Consider the following 17,338-nt stretch of genomic DNA (forward strand, 5'->3'; position numbering starts at 1 on the left):
TTTTAAAATTTCTATTAAAGAAAATTATAATTAACATTAATTAGGTTTATTTTTATCACTAAAGAATATTATCAATAATGTACCAATAAATGTACTAAACTACTATTAATTAATAGCAACTTTTAATTTAACAACTACAAAATAAAGATTGAATATAATTTTTATCATTTCTTATGGAATAAAAAAATAATCTTTCAAAATTTGATAAGCAGGTTTTAAAAAGCCAAGATTTAATAATAAATAATTCATGCTCATTTGTATTTATATATATATATATATGTGCAATTTGATAAATATAATAGAAATATTTTAAATTTATAAGATTTTTAAATAATTAAACAATGAAGATAATACTTTAAGAAAGACAAAAATCTTTGGTCATAGAATTAAAATTATCATAATTTGATACTTATAAAGTTATATCTTTGTACAATACATATGTTCATTGAATAAAAGATTACAAGATTAATTATTCTATTACATTTACTACAAAATTTTATCTTCATATCTACTATACACAATATAGAAATAACAAAATAAAATTAAAGGTTAATACCCTGATGAAATTTTATTGAATTTCTATTTTGTTGTAATTCCTTCATTATTTCTTCAGCTCGTAACCTGAAGGTATTTGCCAATTCGGCATTTTGTTGTACACCATCACCCTTTTTGTGCATTAAAGATACATTGGCACATGCATAGGGATTGTTTAATTCACAACACTTTAATGATAACACATATGCTTCCTTTAAATTTTTTTCTATAATTCCTTCTATACCATTTAAAAAAATGCCTGATAAATAAAAACAAGCTTTCTCTTGATTAGCATCACAAGCTTTTCTTAGCAGTTTAATTCCAAGGGAAATCTGAGAATCTTTGTTTGATTCAAGTTTTGTTTGAGATAATGCAAGAGCACCTGCATGAAGACAACCTCTTGGATCATTATTATCACAACCTTTTTGCATATATTTGAATGCCTCTATAGGATCCTTCGCACATTCTTTACCTATATGAATTCAATTTGTAATTTTATAAATAATAAATAAATTAATCAATATTAACATTAATACTAATCACATTAATAAAATTAAAAACCAAAAATAATATATAATATCATAAATTGTATTTGAAATAAATGAAAATATTAGTAAAATTTTTGCAGTGTAACTTATACGCTATTTTTACTTACCTATTACTTTATAATCACCATATTTCGTGCAACTTCTTCCATAACTGAATTCATCACAATTATTTTTATATATTTTTATTGCTTCTTTAGGATCTTGTTTAATAGATTCATTATAATCACCCAATAAATGACAAACTATTCAAAAACATAATATATTATAAAATATAAGGTTAGAATCATTAACGATTTCATTACCTTCAGGCTTTTTCTCATTTAAACATCCAAATTGATATTCTATATGAAGATTTTTTAAATATTCTTGAATCTCCTCGCTACTTTTGAGATCATATCCTGCCATTGTTTAAATATTTTAGAATCACAATTTTAGATCAAAACCATCAATAAAGTAAGCACATGGTTTCTATGTGGAAGACCAATCACGATGAAATAACGTGCGTGCGCATCCTATGATTTTTCGAATGAGCGCAAGTCGACAACGAAGATATTAGTAATTCACACGTTGGAACCTGTTTGTCAGTTGTGGTGAGCTTGTCATGCGGTATACTATACATGTCAAATTATTCTTAAACTACACATAAAAATTTATTTCCTCATAATTGTATGATAATTCATATGTTGAGGAAGAAAATACACGTTACATTAAAGTGAGTAACGAAAGAATTTATTAATATTTTTTAACAAATTTTTAGCAAAACTTAATATAAATTGTTTATAATAAAAATTTATATTCTTCTATTCTTTTTGTTAAAATTTGTTTAAATTGCATATTTGATGTTTTAATTGTTTTGATATCAAATTAAGGTTACCAAATTATATTATTCTATATGAAAATCTTAAGATTTTAAAACATTTATGTAAAAATTATAAAAAAAAATTGGAATTATCTTTTTTAGTTAAAAATTTTGTATTTTCTTTTAAAATTTATGTTAAGTAATTTTTCACATAATAAATAAGAATAGAATATTTTATTAGTTCAAAAGAAAGAATAATCTAATGAAATATAAATAATAAAATATAATATAATAAGATATAGATAAATATAATATAACAAAATATAAAATTTTTATTATTGTTTAATTAAATAACGTTTTATATTATCCTATGCTATCTTAATTTTTTATTCTTCAAGAACTTCAAAATATAATAATATAATAAAATTTGTATATTTTTTTCATACAAAATATATTTATAATCAAATGATATAAATATATCAATATATATAAATATTTGCATAATTTTTAATAAATTAAAAATTTAAGTTTGACATTTTTGATATAAAAGACTTATATAAAGTAAAACAAAAATTATAAATAAAATGTACAAAATTTCTTTGATCATTTAAATGTATTTAAATATGTATTTGTATTAAAATGTAAATAAATATGATAAATGAAAAAATTTATATACAATGTGCATCATGCTATCATAGATATTCAAAATTACATTATTCCAAACTTTTCTTCTACTACGTTAATTTTCAGAATTATCATAACATTTATTTGATCAGAAGAATCTTTTTATCTATCTTTCATGATCAGAATTCATGTATATATTAAGATCATGTATATATCAAGCGTAAATATAGAATAAATTTATATGTATACCTCTTCAACATTATTTTATTCTCGATGTATCGTAATATATGTTGTGTGTGTGTGTGTGTGTCTGTGTGTGTATGTGTGTATATATATATATATATATATACATATGTATTTATGTGCTTTTGCGTCTAACATAATTTTTTTTGAGAACATCACTGACTATCTATGTAGAATTAGTAAGTACTTACATATTCATCTATTAACCTTTTGCACTTGACCTACTTTACATATTTACTGGCTGTCCAATTTGATTGATATTCCGATTCTATGCGATTATATTATAGGTAGTATTTTAAATGACATGATAAATGATTGATTATATTTACAACTTATTTAATGTTTTTTACATACACATATACTTACATAGATATACTTAGATATCTTTATTTGTGAATATACGTACATTTTACATATGTACATAATTTAGGATGATTCAACGCTTAAGTGGATTCAAGGGCAACACACACATTCTACCGACACATAAATAGAATATTTAATAAGTAAAAAGTATTTAATTCTTAAAAAACACATACACATTGGTATTGGCTTCTAATGGTGTCAAAGTACATAAAATACTATTCGAATAAAGATTATTTAAATTAGTTATAACATTTTTTAAAACTTTTAGATTTATATTTTATTCAATTTGAATAATTTTCAGTTTTTTAATATATATTCGATTTTTTTATGTTTAAAAATATTTTCATATTTCGTTTATTTTTTTATTTTCTATTTTTTACATTATTTTTACGCATGTATCGTTTTTTGATATAGGGATTTTGAAATATACATTAATTATAAAGTAAAAATTCATAAAGACCTACAAAAAATTAATATAATTGTATTAATACATACGAATATATATATATATATATATATATATATATATATATATTTTATAGAAATTAAATAAAAAATTATAAAATAAAATTCATGTTAAATTAAGGTTAACACTATCTATTATTAATCCATTGCTACTATTGTTAACCTTATTGATTTTTCTTATATACAAACGTTTTTAATTTTTATAATTTTAAAAAATAGTCAAAATTATATTTATTCTATAAAATAAAATAAAATTTATTACGTATTTTGTGTTTGTTGAAATTCATTCGTACATAATGCCAATCTTGACCGCAAGGCGGAGTCTGATCTAGTTTCTTTTCATCTCTAGATGAGCGAGTCTGTGAAAGTGGCCGTAAGATGTCGGCCGATGAATGCTCGAGAGTTGCAACAGGGATGCAGGGTATGTTCATAGTGAAGAAGGCCAATGAACACAAGATCGATGCTTGCAAAATTTGTATTACGTGCACTCATAAGAATCGATCGATCAACGTGCATTGTGATGTTTCTATTTCTTTTTCTTGTTTTGTTTATCTCTTGAAAATATGTGGAAAACTCATTGTTCTATTGAACGCATTGTAGCCTAGCGACCATATCAAAACATGCGACTGACATGCATTAACGTTACAATGTTCATGTTTGATTTTTCATGATATTTTCTTTTATAAATTTTTTTTTCTGTCTAAATTGATTGGATACATGATATCAATTAAATATATAAAATCGTTATATATTGCTATGAAAAGTTTTTTTTTCATTTAAAATTTTGATAAAAAATTTTATGATAACTTGTCTAACTTGTCTGTTTCAATAGAAAGTTTCTTTTTGATGTTTTCTTTTGTTATTGCTTTTAGCAATATGATATGATTTCAAAGATTCAAATTACAAAACTATTGATATAATTAAAAATTCGTTCGAAAGATTGAATCTTTTAACGGGAATTATTTCTTTTTAGTTTCACAATATGTAATTTTATATTTATATAATTATTTTATAAAATGTTGTTCTGCACCGATTTCAAATTTAGTTTCAATTTAATAAGAGTGTTTGGAAATGTATTTTTAATATTTTATAAATATTATATATATATATAATGTACTATGTATTATATATAGTACATTATATATATTAAGTTGAATAGTTATTAAGTTATCTCCTTAATATAACAGTTATCAATTAAATATATATATATATATAATTTAAATTAAATATTAAATATAATATATATATATATATATATATATATATATATATAATGTAACATATATTATGTAACATATATTTGAATTTGAAACATATATATTCAAATTTTTTTCAAATTTTTAAATAATTTCTTTAATATTATATATATATATATATATATATATATATATATATATATATATATATATATATATATTAAACATAATTATTATGATATTTTTCACATAAAAATATTAAAATATAGTTTCTTATTCATCTATATATTTTTTATTAAATTTTTTTTTCAGCATTTATTTTATATCTAAATTATTGTTAGGAGTTTTTTAATACATAACAAAATTAATTATGATATAAAATATCAAGAATTTAAGTTTCTGTTAAGTAAAGTAATCGATTAAATACTATAATTAATGAATACAAAAATTTACATTAAAAAAATATTAAATAAAAAAATACCTTCTACTTATTATATTCCTTTTGATCCCATTCATAATTTTTTCAACAATAAAAATATAAATTTAAAGGAATATTATAATAATTAGTTTGTTTATATGAACAATTATTGATTGCTTTATTTTTCTATGTTTTATAAATAATAAAAATAATTTCTATATATACAATGGTATGCAAGAATTATATATATATTTTTTTTTAATTTAAAGAAAATATAATTAATTTTATTATAGTATTGACATTTTGTATAAAAAAGTTATTATATTTATTATTTATTGTTAAAAATGTAAAAGATTGTTTCATTAATGACTTAAATTTAAAAAGATTCAAGAAAATTTGTCTCATTGACTTTTACACGTCATTGTGTGTATTTATAATGAATCATATAATCGTATCTACTCGGAAGTCCATTGCACGCGCATTTCAGTGTGTCAACCACGTGTATCGTCATGCATAAGCGCAAAGGAAGGAAAAACATGAAAAAAAACAAAGTGGTGTCATAACTGTAGCTTTCCATCGATTTGGCATATATTCCGCTCTATCGATAAGCAACAGTATAGTGAACATTCATATACTATATGAGAAAGATATGCGCAACGTCAATTCAATACCACTATCTATGCACCGCGTATACACAGATCAGCTTAGCGTGCTGTTTCCTTCTGAATATATTATGGAATAGTAAATTTAATGACGACTTAACGTGCACGAAGTTTCGTGTACGTGATATATTTAGTCATGGAGAACATTGATAGACATCCCATGAGAATGAAAAGTTAACATTTGAAAGGCAAAATATTATTAATTTTTTCTTTTATTGTTTAAAAATATAAAATATAAACTTTGTTTTTTATATATTTATTTAAATTTTTATAATTTAGGAATATTTAAGTTATAGAAGAATGCAGAAAGATTGATATAAATTGGTGAAAGATTGAAATAAAAAATGTATACATGTATAATATTTTCGTACAAAGAAAAATTATTATCGCGTTATTATTATTTCCACGAAATCGAATCAATAACAGTATAAACTGATATTGCAAATAATCACGTTTTATTAACACGTTCGTATAAAATCAAAGGTCAATTGATTGAATTTATAGAAAGATTACAAAAAATTCGGCATAAATATTTTATATTTTAAGATATATTTTACGTTATACATTTTAAGAATAAATATATAAATATATAAACATTTTTTTTTTTTTTAGTCATTCATTCGAATGATTTATAAAATTTAGTTTATAAAATTTTTTATAATGTATTCACGAAAAAAAAAAAATAATTATCGGAATCTTAAGAATATTTATTTTTCTTTATAATTTATTCTTACTCTAAAAATATACATCGTATATAAATATATACAACAAAAGTTAAGAAACAAATCAATCAAAGAATTTTTTTTATATTATTTTTGTTTTTTGAAATCGAAATTAAAAATGAACGCGTTAAAAATAACATAGAAAGATAACAGCCCATGTATCAATGAGCGTTGAAAATTTTTTTTCCAATATGTTAAAAAGTAAAAATAATATTGAAAAACAAAAAAACAAGATAAATTTTGTAGAACAAAAATAAAAAAAATTTTAATCAAATTGTAATAAACAGCGATGTGTAAATATCAACAATTTCGATGAAATTTTAATAAAATGTTGAATAATAATCTATGTATCATTGATTCGATTCGATAATCGAAATATTATTTCGCAAAATTTCTGATGAAATTTTCACGATTTCTTTTTGCATTAATTCCATTACTTTGAAAAGAGATAACTTCTCGATTGATGTTCATGTATTCTTTACTTTTACCTCAAAAATCTCAAAATTCATTTATTCTTATTTTCACAGAACGTGGTAACAATCGATCCTCCATCAAAATGTTGCACCCTCGAGTGTCCAGCTGCTGATACCGGGAATGGGAAGGTGTATCAGTTCGACGCTGCCTTCAATCCCGAGGCTACCACCGAGTCAGTCTATGATAATGTCGGCTCCGTCATCGTGGAAGCTGTCCTGGATGGCTATAACGGCACCGTGTTTGCCTATGGGCAAACAGGTTGCGGGAAATCGCACACGATGCGAGGATTCATCGAACGCACTTTGGATCACATCTTCGAGGCAACATCGACAGCGAGCGCGGAAATGAGATATCTAGCTTTGCTCAGTTATTTGGAAATTTACAACGAACGATTAAGAGATCTTTTACAAGATGGGATGAGCAATATGTTGACTTTGAAGGAAGATCCAAATCGTGGAACGTACGTAGCTGGTGGTTTAAGGGAAGTTACGGTAAAGGATGCCGCGGAATGTGCTCGATTGGTTGAGCAGGGTGACAGAAGAAGAGCTGCTGCGGCTACTAAAATGAATGCAGCTAGTTCTAGAAGTCACGCCGTGCTGACTTTGTCTTTGGAGACACTAGCTATTAACGAGGAAGATAGTAAAGCTGAGAATACAGTGAAAAGAGGAAGACTTCACCTGGTGGATCTAGCTGGATCTGAAAGACAGGCTAGGACTGGAGCTACTGGGGATAGATTGAAAGAAGCAGCTAGTATTAATTTAAGCCTATCTGCTTTAGGAAATGTGATCAGTGCTTTGGCTGCTGGTCATGGAAGACATGTTCCATATAGGTATGTTTCTTAGCTATAAATTAGAATTTTTATAATACATTCGTTCAAAAAATTCCGGAGAGATCCGCTAAATTTTGAAATTTTCAAAAATTATCAATTTTTGAACTAATTTCGTGAAAATTGGAACAAACGTATAAAGTATATATACTTATAGTTGGAATAATTATCAAATTTTAAAATTCCTTTTCCAGAGATAGTAAGTTAACAAGGCTGTTAAGGGATAGCCTCGGTGGGAACGCAAGAACGTTAATGATAGCCTGTATAAGTCCAAGTGATGCGGATGCAGAGGAGACGTTGAGTACCTTACGGTATGCAGCCAGAGCTCGATGCATCAAAAATAAACCTGTAATCAACGAAGATCCAAAAGATGCTCTATTAAGACAGTATCAATTAGAATTGCAACGTCTGAGGAAATTACTCGAGACAGGTGATCATTCGTTAATAAAAGAATCTTTTATTAAGCAAGAAATTGACGATGAAAAAATGACGAAGCAGAAAGAATACGCGGAAGAGATGGAGAGATTGAAAAAACAATGTGAACATTCGAATTTATCTGCTCAAAAACTTCGTGAAGAATTGGAAGCCTTGAAGATTTGTAATGAAACTGGTGATAACACGAGTTCAAAACTTGTTTCTCGGCAGCCAATGGACGAACAGGACTTAGAACGCGAGGAAAGGCGAAGGAAGAAACGAGAAGCTGCCATGCAAGAAGTGTTGAAAAGATTGGAGAAATTAACTATCGGAGGAGAAGAGCAAGGTAATACGGAATTGCAAAGGCGAAGGGAAAAAAGGAGGAAAAAACTCGAAACTCTTGCTTCGGCACTCGAAACGAGTGCTCAGGAAGGAAATGGATGCGTCTTTCAAGTCTATGGTCAGCTTAGGTTGGTAATGAAAGTAAAAGATATATTTATTTATAAGATAAATATATAGAAATAATTTTTAAAAAATTTTCTTTTAAATATTAAATTATAATATTATATAAATTTAATATATATATAAATATTAAATATTAAATATTAAATTTTCTTTTAAATATTATGTAACAGATATTTTTATACAAATTTTCGATTTCTTGTATAAATCTTTGTTATTTGAATATTTTTATTATCGTTCTGTTAAATAAGAAAAAAGTAAGTAAATATGAAAATTTGTAAGTTGAAAAAAAAATTATAGGTAAAAAAATTAACGATGATCTAAAAAATACACTAAAAAAAGGACAAATGTCATCATTCTAAAAATTGAAGTTATATCATCATGATAAAAAATATTTTGATTGAGTCACTAATAAGAATAATAATTGTAATCACACACACAGACAAAAGATTATTCATTAATTAATGAATATTTTCACGTTACATTATTCAAAATATAAATATAATAAAAATCTCACCTGAAAATTACATTTTCATATTCAGATCCACAGAAGATGCTTTAAAACGTATGGCAAAACGAGTGAAACAATTGGAAGTGGAAGCAGCAGATCTTCAAGCTTCTTGGGATGCGGAGCGACGCGATCTTCTACGCAGAGAGCTTCTCATATCTCAAATATGCGACGCGATGCTTCCTCATCTTCGACCCGGATGTCCATTTCGAGACGTTGCCACTGTCAGATCTGCGGCAACTTGGTGCGACGAGTTGAATCGTTGGAGGCTACCGGATGTATCGCCGCATATCTCCCTTCCTCCAGCTTCGTTAATGCCTAAAGATAATACACAATGTAATATATTGCCTTCCAAACCTGATCTCAACAATAATAGCAATAATAGCAAAGACAATGAGGATAAAATTGAAAACGAAGCTGATAATGAGGAGAATAGCGAACAAGAAGAGATAAAAAAACCGGATATTGTCGATACGTACTTTCGACGAAATAGAATCGATAAATTGCTAGCTCATGTCAGAGAAGCAAAAACTTTTGGTGAGCAAGATATAATATAAATGTATATGTATATGATGGAGTATTTAAAAATCGAGTATATTATCAAAAATAATCATTAAAAATTTCTAACTAAATTTTAAGTTTAATATACGAATTGTTGGAATTAAAAATACGACATGTATTTTAAAAAGTTGTTTTTAAATTGTATGCACGTATAATTTTTTATTAATATATAATCACGAAATTATCAAATTTGTTTGTTTTAAATATAATTCTTCTAATTTGAACTATTATCAATATATAATAATATAAATAATAAGATAATAAATAAATATTTATTAAAAATAGTTTTTTTTTATAATAATAAATAATTTTATATAAAATATTTTTATGCCAAATTATATATGCATAATGTAAATTAGAAATTATTTTTAGAAAGGATATATTATAAAGTTACATATTGGATCGGAAATTTTTAATGAATACTGTTTGAATAGAGAAATTTTATAGGTGAAAGTTGAATTGTTATAGTAAAATCATGTAGCAAAATGTAAAATTCAAATTGCTTGGGAATTTAAAATTTGCAAATTAATATATTGAAATTTCAAAGTTTAAAGATCTATCAATGTAAACATATAATTTATATGTTAATTTATATCTATTATAAATAATATAAAACATACAAGAACATAACAATTAATTTTTTGCAAAAATTTAAAAAATTATGATTTATTGTATTTTAAATATAATACAAAAATTAGTTCTTTCAACAATGATTTTAAAAAAATAAGAAAAATCAAATCAATAATTCAAAAATGTTTAAATATTTAAATTTTTTCATATAATAATATTTCTTGAGAATACGTTGCTTTTAAATTTTTCTCTGTTGAAAAATAATATAAAAATAATTATACGTTATAAGTAAGATATTATAAATTCAACACATTTATAATCATATTACAGAACTCGGCAACAGATTGAGTAAATCAGGCGGTTCCGAGGACACCATCCCGCTTGGAGGCAATCATCTTCAACTGAACGCATTGAATTTGCAAACTAGCGCACCAGTGATAGGTGACTTGAATGGTTACAAACCTAGCCAATGTCTATCGACGACTGGACGAATAAGTCGACCAGGTTGGATGCTGGAAGAAAATTCAACGAATAAAACTTCTTTTGCCAATCAAACGATAAAACGAAATCCGCCGCGAATTTTGGAAGCTTTGCCCTTGTATCCACAAGGCGCAAATGGGGCCTTTAAAAACAAGTCCATCTCGGAGAGGATATCCGATAAACTTTCGTCGAGATTCATTCACAGCGAAGTGAATGATAATCACTCAACATTAGTTGAACACGCTCGTTCCCCCATGTATTGAAATTGAAAGTATAAAAGCGATGATAATCGGGGACAATGGACTAGGATGATGTTGTCAGAGACTGTGATTAAGGTTGGTTATAGTTAATTTGAAATTCAATTGATTATTCAAAATCGTAACTCCAATAATTGTCAAATTCAAATTCAATATATTATAAATTTATTTTAAATTTATTTTAAATTTCCTTTCTTTATATGAATTCTTTCGATCCTTCTTTTTGATTCTAATCTTCTTTTTATTATAACTCATTATTTAAATATTAGATATTTTTATTTTATTTTAACCTTTGTATTATTAATAACTTTTATATTCAACTGGTTTTTATCTGGTTTTTATTATATATAAAAAAATTTTAGCATATTTTAACATTAATGTTTTTATTTATATTTTATTTTACTATTTTAATTTATTATGAGATACATAATTAATGAAAAATTTATGGAATAAATTTCGAATGTAGTAATATTTCAGATAATAAATTTTTTTTATGTGTTTCACAATAGAGAAAACCTTGAGCTATTAACTAATCTTGAACAGGTTTTAATTTTAACATATTAAGTGAATGATATTCGTATAATGTATGACGTGCATAATTATCATATTAGATTATATTAACACATATATATTAGTATTCTTAAAACATTTATAATTGTATTTTAATAAAATAGATTATTTTGATATATGTGATAGATAATTAATATTCTAAAATTAATAGTAATTTACCATGTAAATTGATCTTATATATATCATTATATATGATATTACACATGATTTAGATTCTAGGTAGAAAAATAATTATATGCACGTAAATACAAATTATCATTCTATTCTGCTAATTATTTCAATTCGTTCATAATATGAATGATCTAAAAACTGGCTAACGATAAATTTTTTGCGATATAAAAATTATCATCATCTAAAAATTCTTGTAGTATATTTAGTTTATTTAGTTTTAATGAATATTTCATTAACTTGAAATTTCATAAAAAATTTCATAAATTTTTTATTAAAAATTGATCGATCGATTGATTCTCAACAATTTACTAGCACGTATTAAATAACTGTAATTACGTACAATAATTATATATAATGTTAATTTTACATATCTATCTATCTATTAAGTCTAATTATGAAAAAAATCTGATAAAAGTTACACAATGTCGCAACATTTTCAAGTTGTAACATAATATCTTTCAAGGACTTCTAAAATATATTTAAATAAAACCGGTTCTATATACAATTTGCCAATTAATTTCAGTTCACAAACATCTAGTGATGAAAAAAACAGTAAAAATTAATTTCATCGATATTTTTTTACAGGAAACAGCATTTAAAACTTGTGTCAACACAATGGAATAAATGTTCTGCCGGTTTTCATACTTGGACAACATAGATCGCGTGTGAATTGCTTTTCGTTATAAGAAGATAGTCATTTAATGAATAACTCTTGACCTCCAATGTTTCTTAATTAATATTGTTGCTTATTTAATATTGTTCCGTAGAACTTTGAAAAGATTTTTAAAACATAGAATTGTCAAAAATTGTTATCCTGATTCTAGATATCAAAGATTTATTTTTTCTTATTTTTGAAATATTACTTTATTTTGTATATATTCAGAGATTAATAGTCGATCACTAGCGATATTATGTAATTTTGATTTATCTTTTTGCATGGAAAATTTTTCTAATTTAAATTAAATATTATTGAAAAATATAGTTTAAAAATAATAAAAATTGAAATTAAAAAAAATATTTCAGGAAGAAAGACAAAGATTATGCATTAATCATGTATATCTGATTGAGATTTGTAACATATTAAATTAAATAAATATATATATATTAAATTCAGTTAATCTCTTATCTATCAAAAAATCTATAAAAAATATTCTTATTATGAATTATTATGAAATATTTTAATATCACATTTTATATTAAGATTATTATAATTAAGAATATTCCTTTATAAAAAAAATTTTTGTAAAAAAAAATTGAGTAATTGAACAAATGAAATTGTACAAATTCAAATTTATATTATAATCTAAATAAATATCTTTAATGATAGTACAAATTTTTATAAAATTATCATTAGTTGATGATCAATTTCCAAAAAAAAAAATGTAGTGCAATTATTCAATTTGTAAAATATACACACTTTATTATACTTATTCTGAAGATTACAAAATAATTTCATTTTTATATAAAAAAAAAATGTTCAATTATGACTTAAATTGTATCCAATCATCGAGTTAAAGTCAGTACATTAGATGTAAATATACTTTCTACATTTCTAAAATTCACTACTCTAATCCGTGCGCGAAGTTTATGCAATCCGACATACTTTTTAGGGAAATCTAATTATGAAAAAAGAAAAGAGGTATATAACGAAACAGAATTTCCAAATCGGATGAAATTAACAATGAGGTAAAAAAGGAGGAACTTTAAAGATAGTCGCGCAATGGCGAAAAGCAATGATCACGGTTGCCTGACGATGGTTCGTTGAAATATTTTTCGAATGTTGTTAGTTTGTGCTACACCGATTTATCGTTTCACAATAAAATTCATTGCGAAATGTCCGTCTTTCTCGGGAGAGAATTCAGATATACGAACAGCGGCGTTTCACCTGACACATGCGCCGTTAAAAAAGTGCCAGAGAAAGGATCAATCTCGTAAAAGTGTATTTACTGACCGATCCGCATCATAGTAGTATGAAATTCTTGTACATAGAGGATTGTTTAATTTTTATGCGAGTATGAATAGAAAAATGTGAAACATAAGAAGCAATTATAGAAAAAATGGAAATATAATTTTTATTTTTCATGATTATTTTTTTATTCTTTAGAATAATTCTTTTTATTTTTTTTTTTTTTTTAAATTTATATTTTGTACTACTGTTGAATCTTGATTCAATTCAATAATTTTATAATTTTTTATAATTCTGTATTAAATGTAAATTAAATTAAAAAAAATTCAAAATTTTATTTATGTACTGTTTATCATATATTGTCATGTATCATTTTTTTTTTCTTAGCATATTGCTCTTTTTTTAAAAAATAAACTTTATAATAAAATGTATACAAACAATGAAACAATACTCAATCGATTTTGCAGAAAAAATAATTTTATTTTTTAACATCATCGTTTTAACAAATTTTGAGATAACAATAATTATAATTTGATTAAATTTTTTTAAATATTAATGTAATTTTTTTTCATATTTAAAAATTGACAAATGTAATTAAAAATATATGTATATGATAAAATTGATTTTTATAATAAAAATGAGTTTTAAAAAACGATAATAAAGTTGACTTTTTTATCTCATTCATCCTTTCTAATAGAGTAAAAGTATCATTGCTGACTGATCCTCGCAAGACTGCAACTTTTTCATCTTTGTGTAAAAATTATTTTATGAAAATTTAATTACAATAGCTGTTTCAGGTAATAGAATAAAAAAATAGATAAAACAAATCAATCTAATCAAAAAACAATATTTATTTTAATATATTGTTCTTAAAAATAAAAAAATAATAGATATTTTAAAAAAATTATAATAATAAATATTTTTTTTATTAATTAAAATAAATTTAAAAAAAGAGAATTCTTAAGCAATATTATTTGTCTTATTTCTTCTTTATGGCTACAAAGGTGTCATTAATTTGTTTTTGTAATGCTAGATAATACGTAATCATAAAAAATGTTTTATCATCTTATATCATCTTATCCATCAATAAGATTCACATTTTAATGTTGACAAACAGATAAAAAAACAAGTAAAAAAACGAATAACAAGGACAAAATAATAACATGTTATACATAAACATGTAAACATGAAAATTGAATCATAACAAAGACAAAGTCTTCTTACCTTTAATTATAATGAAAATAGATTTAAAATTTATTATCGAAACAAAAATATGTATTTTGAAATAAACATAATTATAAATAATAATATAAATAAAGGATCATGTTAAATAAATAATAAAATTTTTAACTAATATTAATTAATATTAGTTTTAGAATTGTATATAAATTTTAGGTGAATATTAAATTTTAATTATATTTATTGTATTAGAGTGAAATTATAATAAACATTTTATCAAAAATTATCGTGATATATCTCGTCCATTCCATCAAAAATTTTAAATGTAAATATTCAAAGAGAATGAAAGCGAATGATGGAAGAAACCAGCTTGCTGTGTCATGTAGCAATGATACTTTTACTTTCTCTGTTCTGCACAAAACGCAAAACATCGTCCACGAGATTGGTAAAAGCCGAAAGGAGTCCGCTTTCTCTCTCGTCTTATCTTGAGATATCGAAACGTAGCCATCCCTCTCAAAATCCATTTGATGAGTAACTTATATCTTTGTGATAAAAAATTTTGATTGATCCTGATTCGCAATATCCATCTTTTTTTCTTCATCCAGTCAAACAAATTTCTTTAAATACTGATTATTTCTTAAAGTTATTAATTCCTATTAGCAATGAGTTCAAGTTGAACATCACAAAAGAATTCAAACATTGATTATTATTAGACTGCTACAAAATATGAAATAGTTGATTTAATATACAAATATACAAATATTATTATATTATAAAATTACAGATTACAATTACAAATATAATAAAATATTTCATATAAATAATAATAAAATTAACGGTGAGTATATATGTAAATATTTGATTAAAGATTTTTATTTTTGAAAATATCAAAAAAAGTTTATCATTGTCTTTTACATTATACTCTTTTAATACAAAATTTTAAAGCAAAATGATTTTTGAGCAAAAATTTCTACTTTAAAATTTTTGAAAAACTTTCGCATGTCATCGTTCTCCTTTTTATTAGGAGAATATGTGAATTAGACAATATGTACGATATACGAAGATTTTTTTTAAATTTAAAATACATATTTTATATTTATTCTACACTTTAATTATACTTAAAATTTCTAAACTTTATGCTCTCATATTTTCAAAAAAAAAAAAAAAACATTTTTTAATCATTTTACATAACATTAAAATCTCTTAGTTGATTTAAATTGAAGTAAATTGATTAATCTAAACTATGAACTAAAAATTAGTATGGAAATAAATATATATTCTTAAATTATCATATTTTCAGAAACTAAACAAATATATATATATATTTCAAACTACAGCATTTTTAAAATTACAGCTATATACATATGAATATTATTGATGTATTTTATTTGTTACTTTATTCATTTCATTCCGAGATCAAATATATATTAGAATGTTTCTTGTCATTTCCATTTTATTTATTTTTCCTTGGTATCTAAAAGCAAAAAATTTACTATAGTAAAAGAATTTTTTAAAATATAAAACTGATGAAATTTTTTCGGCTTTGGGACTTAGAGTTACATTCATTGTTATATTAATAATTATTAATAATTAATAATTATTATTCTTTTATTAATAATTATTATTTTTGGTTATTAATTAAAATTATTTATTACATTTATATCGACGAAATATTTCGATTCCAAATTATTATAATATTTTTATTACTTTAACTTTATTCAACTATATAATATAGCAATATCTATATATGTTTATTGTTATAATAGACTGTAGAAAAGAATAATTTTTTATCAAATTTGTCATATTTTTAAATAAAATATTTTAACAATTAAAATTATATTATGCGTACCTTCAAAATTGTACTATAAGTATAAAATCCAGAATGATTTCAATTTCAATTTATGTTTTGTTTATAGTTTCAACAATTAAATGTAATCAACATAAACTATTCCATCTCGTTGTATTATCTTATCTTATATCTATCAATATTTCCCCAATTTGAAATATAAATTTTTAATAACAATAAATAAATAATTATTATGTTAATATCTAGTCAAAAATTAATTTAAGTTGTATGTTTATAAACTAACCAAAAAAACAATATGCCTACTTATATGTATATTTGATATATTTACTTACGAATATACTATGTACATAATATATTTTTCGAATATATTTATTTCTCTCAAAATATCTCTTCTTTATTAATTATATTTACGCTATCATATATTCCCGTTTAAATAATATTTAATTAAAATTAAGTTGATACTGATTCATTTCGTTTATTCTAAACAAAGTCCATAATATTATTATCCATAAATTAGATCGAAAATATAGATCGAGAATTTTGTCGATCAGTGCCATCTAGCGGATTGACACTGGAAGC

At 23.7% G+C, this 17,338-nt stretch overlaps 2 protein-coding genes and 1 long non-coding RNA gene across 5 annotated transcripts; 1 reads left to right on the forward strand and 2 right to left on the reverse strand.

Moving 5' to 3' along the window:
* Positions 1-401: 401 nt before the first annotated feature.
* Positions 402-3,346, reverse strand: Coa7 (Cytochrome c oxidase assembly factor 7). Its single transcript, XM_003690135.4, has 5 exons — positions 3,115-3,346; positions 2,940-3,016; positions 1,385-1,656; positions 1,190-1,324; positions 402-1,006 (listed from the first exon to the last, which is right to left on the reverse strand). Exons 3-5 carry the CDS (start codon positions 1,485-1,487, stop codon positions 543-545), a joined length of 702 nt encoding a protein of 233 aa, XP_003690183.2. The 5' UTR covers positions 1,488-1,656; positions 2,940-3,016; positions 3,115-3,346; the 3' UTR covers positions 402-542.
* Positions 1,652-12,980, forward strand: LOC100866406 (osmotic avoidance abnormal protein 3). 2 transcript variants are annotated; one of them, XM_003690134.4, is made up of 7 exons: positions 1,652-1,794; positions 3,926-3,997; positions 7,102-7,877; positions 8,069-8,758; positions 9,293-9,795; positions 10,720-11,204; positions 12,453-12,980. In XM_003690134.4, exons 2-6 carry the CDS (start codon positions 3,926-3,928, stop codon positions 11,130-11,132), a joined length of 2,454 nt encoding a protein of 817 aa, XP_003690182.3. In that variant the 5' UTR covers positions 1,652-1,794; the 3' UTR covers positions 11,133-11,204; positions 12,453-12,980. The 2 variants fall into 2 exon arrangements, with proteins under 2 accessions (XP_003690182.3, XP_086764160.1); XM_086908034.1 differs by lacking the exon at positions 3,926-3,997 and having other exon boundaries at positions 1,674-1,794.
* Positions 12,981-14,232: 1,252 nt separating this feature from the next.
* LOC147657632 (uncharacterized) lies at positions 14,233-17,301 on the reverse strand. 2 transcript variants are annotated; one of them, XR_015292045.1, is made up of 3 exons: positions 17,092-17,234; positions 16,802-17,001; positions 14,233-16,426 (listed from the first exon to the last, which is right to left on the reverse strand). It is a non-coding gene; the product is annotated as an uncharacterized LOC147657632 (long non-coding RNA). The 2 variants fall into 2 exon arrangements; XR_015292046.1 differs by lacking the exon at positions 16,802-17,001 and having other exon boundaries at positions 17,092-17,301.
* Between the last annotated feature and the right edge of the window lie 37 nt (positions 17,302-17,338).

Source organism: Apis florea, unplaced genomic scaffold (assembly GCF_048593485.1).
Source record: "Apis florea isolate Af1SG1 unplaced genomic scaffold, ASM4859348v1 contig_3036_pilon, whole genome shotgun sequence".
NCBI lineage: Eukaryota > Metazoa > Arthropoda > Insecta > Hymenoptera > Apidae > Apis > Apis florea.

Bases quoted from the DNA above. Each gene is read 5' to 3' on its own strand.
- Coa7 (XM_003690135.4), bottom strand. From the start codon at position 1,487: ATGGCAGGATATGATCTCAAAAGTAGCGAGGAGATTCAAGAATATTTA. The intron at 1,325-1,384 runs GTAATGAAATCG...GTTTTTGAATAG, and splicing joins AAATGAGAAAAAGCCTGAAG to TTTGTCATTTATTGGGTGAT. The intron at 1,007-1,189 runs GTAAGTAAAAAT...GAATTCATATAG, and splicing joins TGGTGATTATAAAGTAATAG to GTAAAGAATGTGCGAAGGAT.
- LOC100866406 (XM_003690134.4), top strand. From the start codon at position 3,926: ATGAGCGAGTCTGTGAAAGTGGCCGTAAGATGTCGGCCGATGAATGCT. The intron at 8,759-9,292 runs GTTGGTAATGAA...TTTCATATTCAG, and splicing joins CAAGTCTATGGTCAGCTTAG to ATCCACAGAAGATGCTTTAA. The intron at 9,796-10,719 runs GTGAGCAAGATA...ATCATATTACAG, and splicing joins CAGAGAAGCAAAAACTTTTG to AACTCGGCAACAGATTGAGT.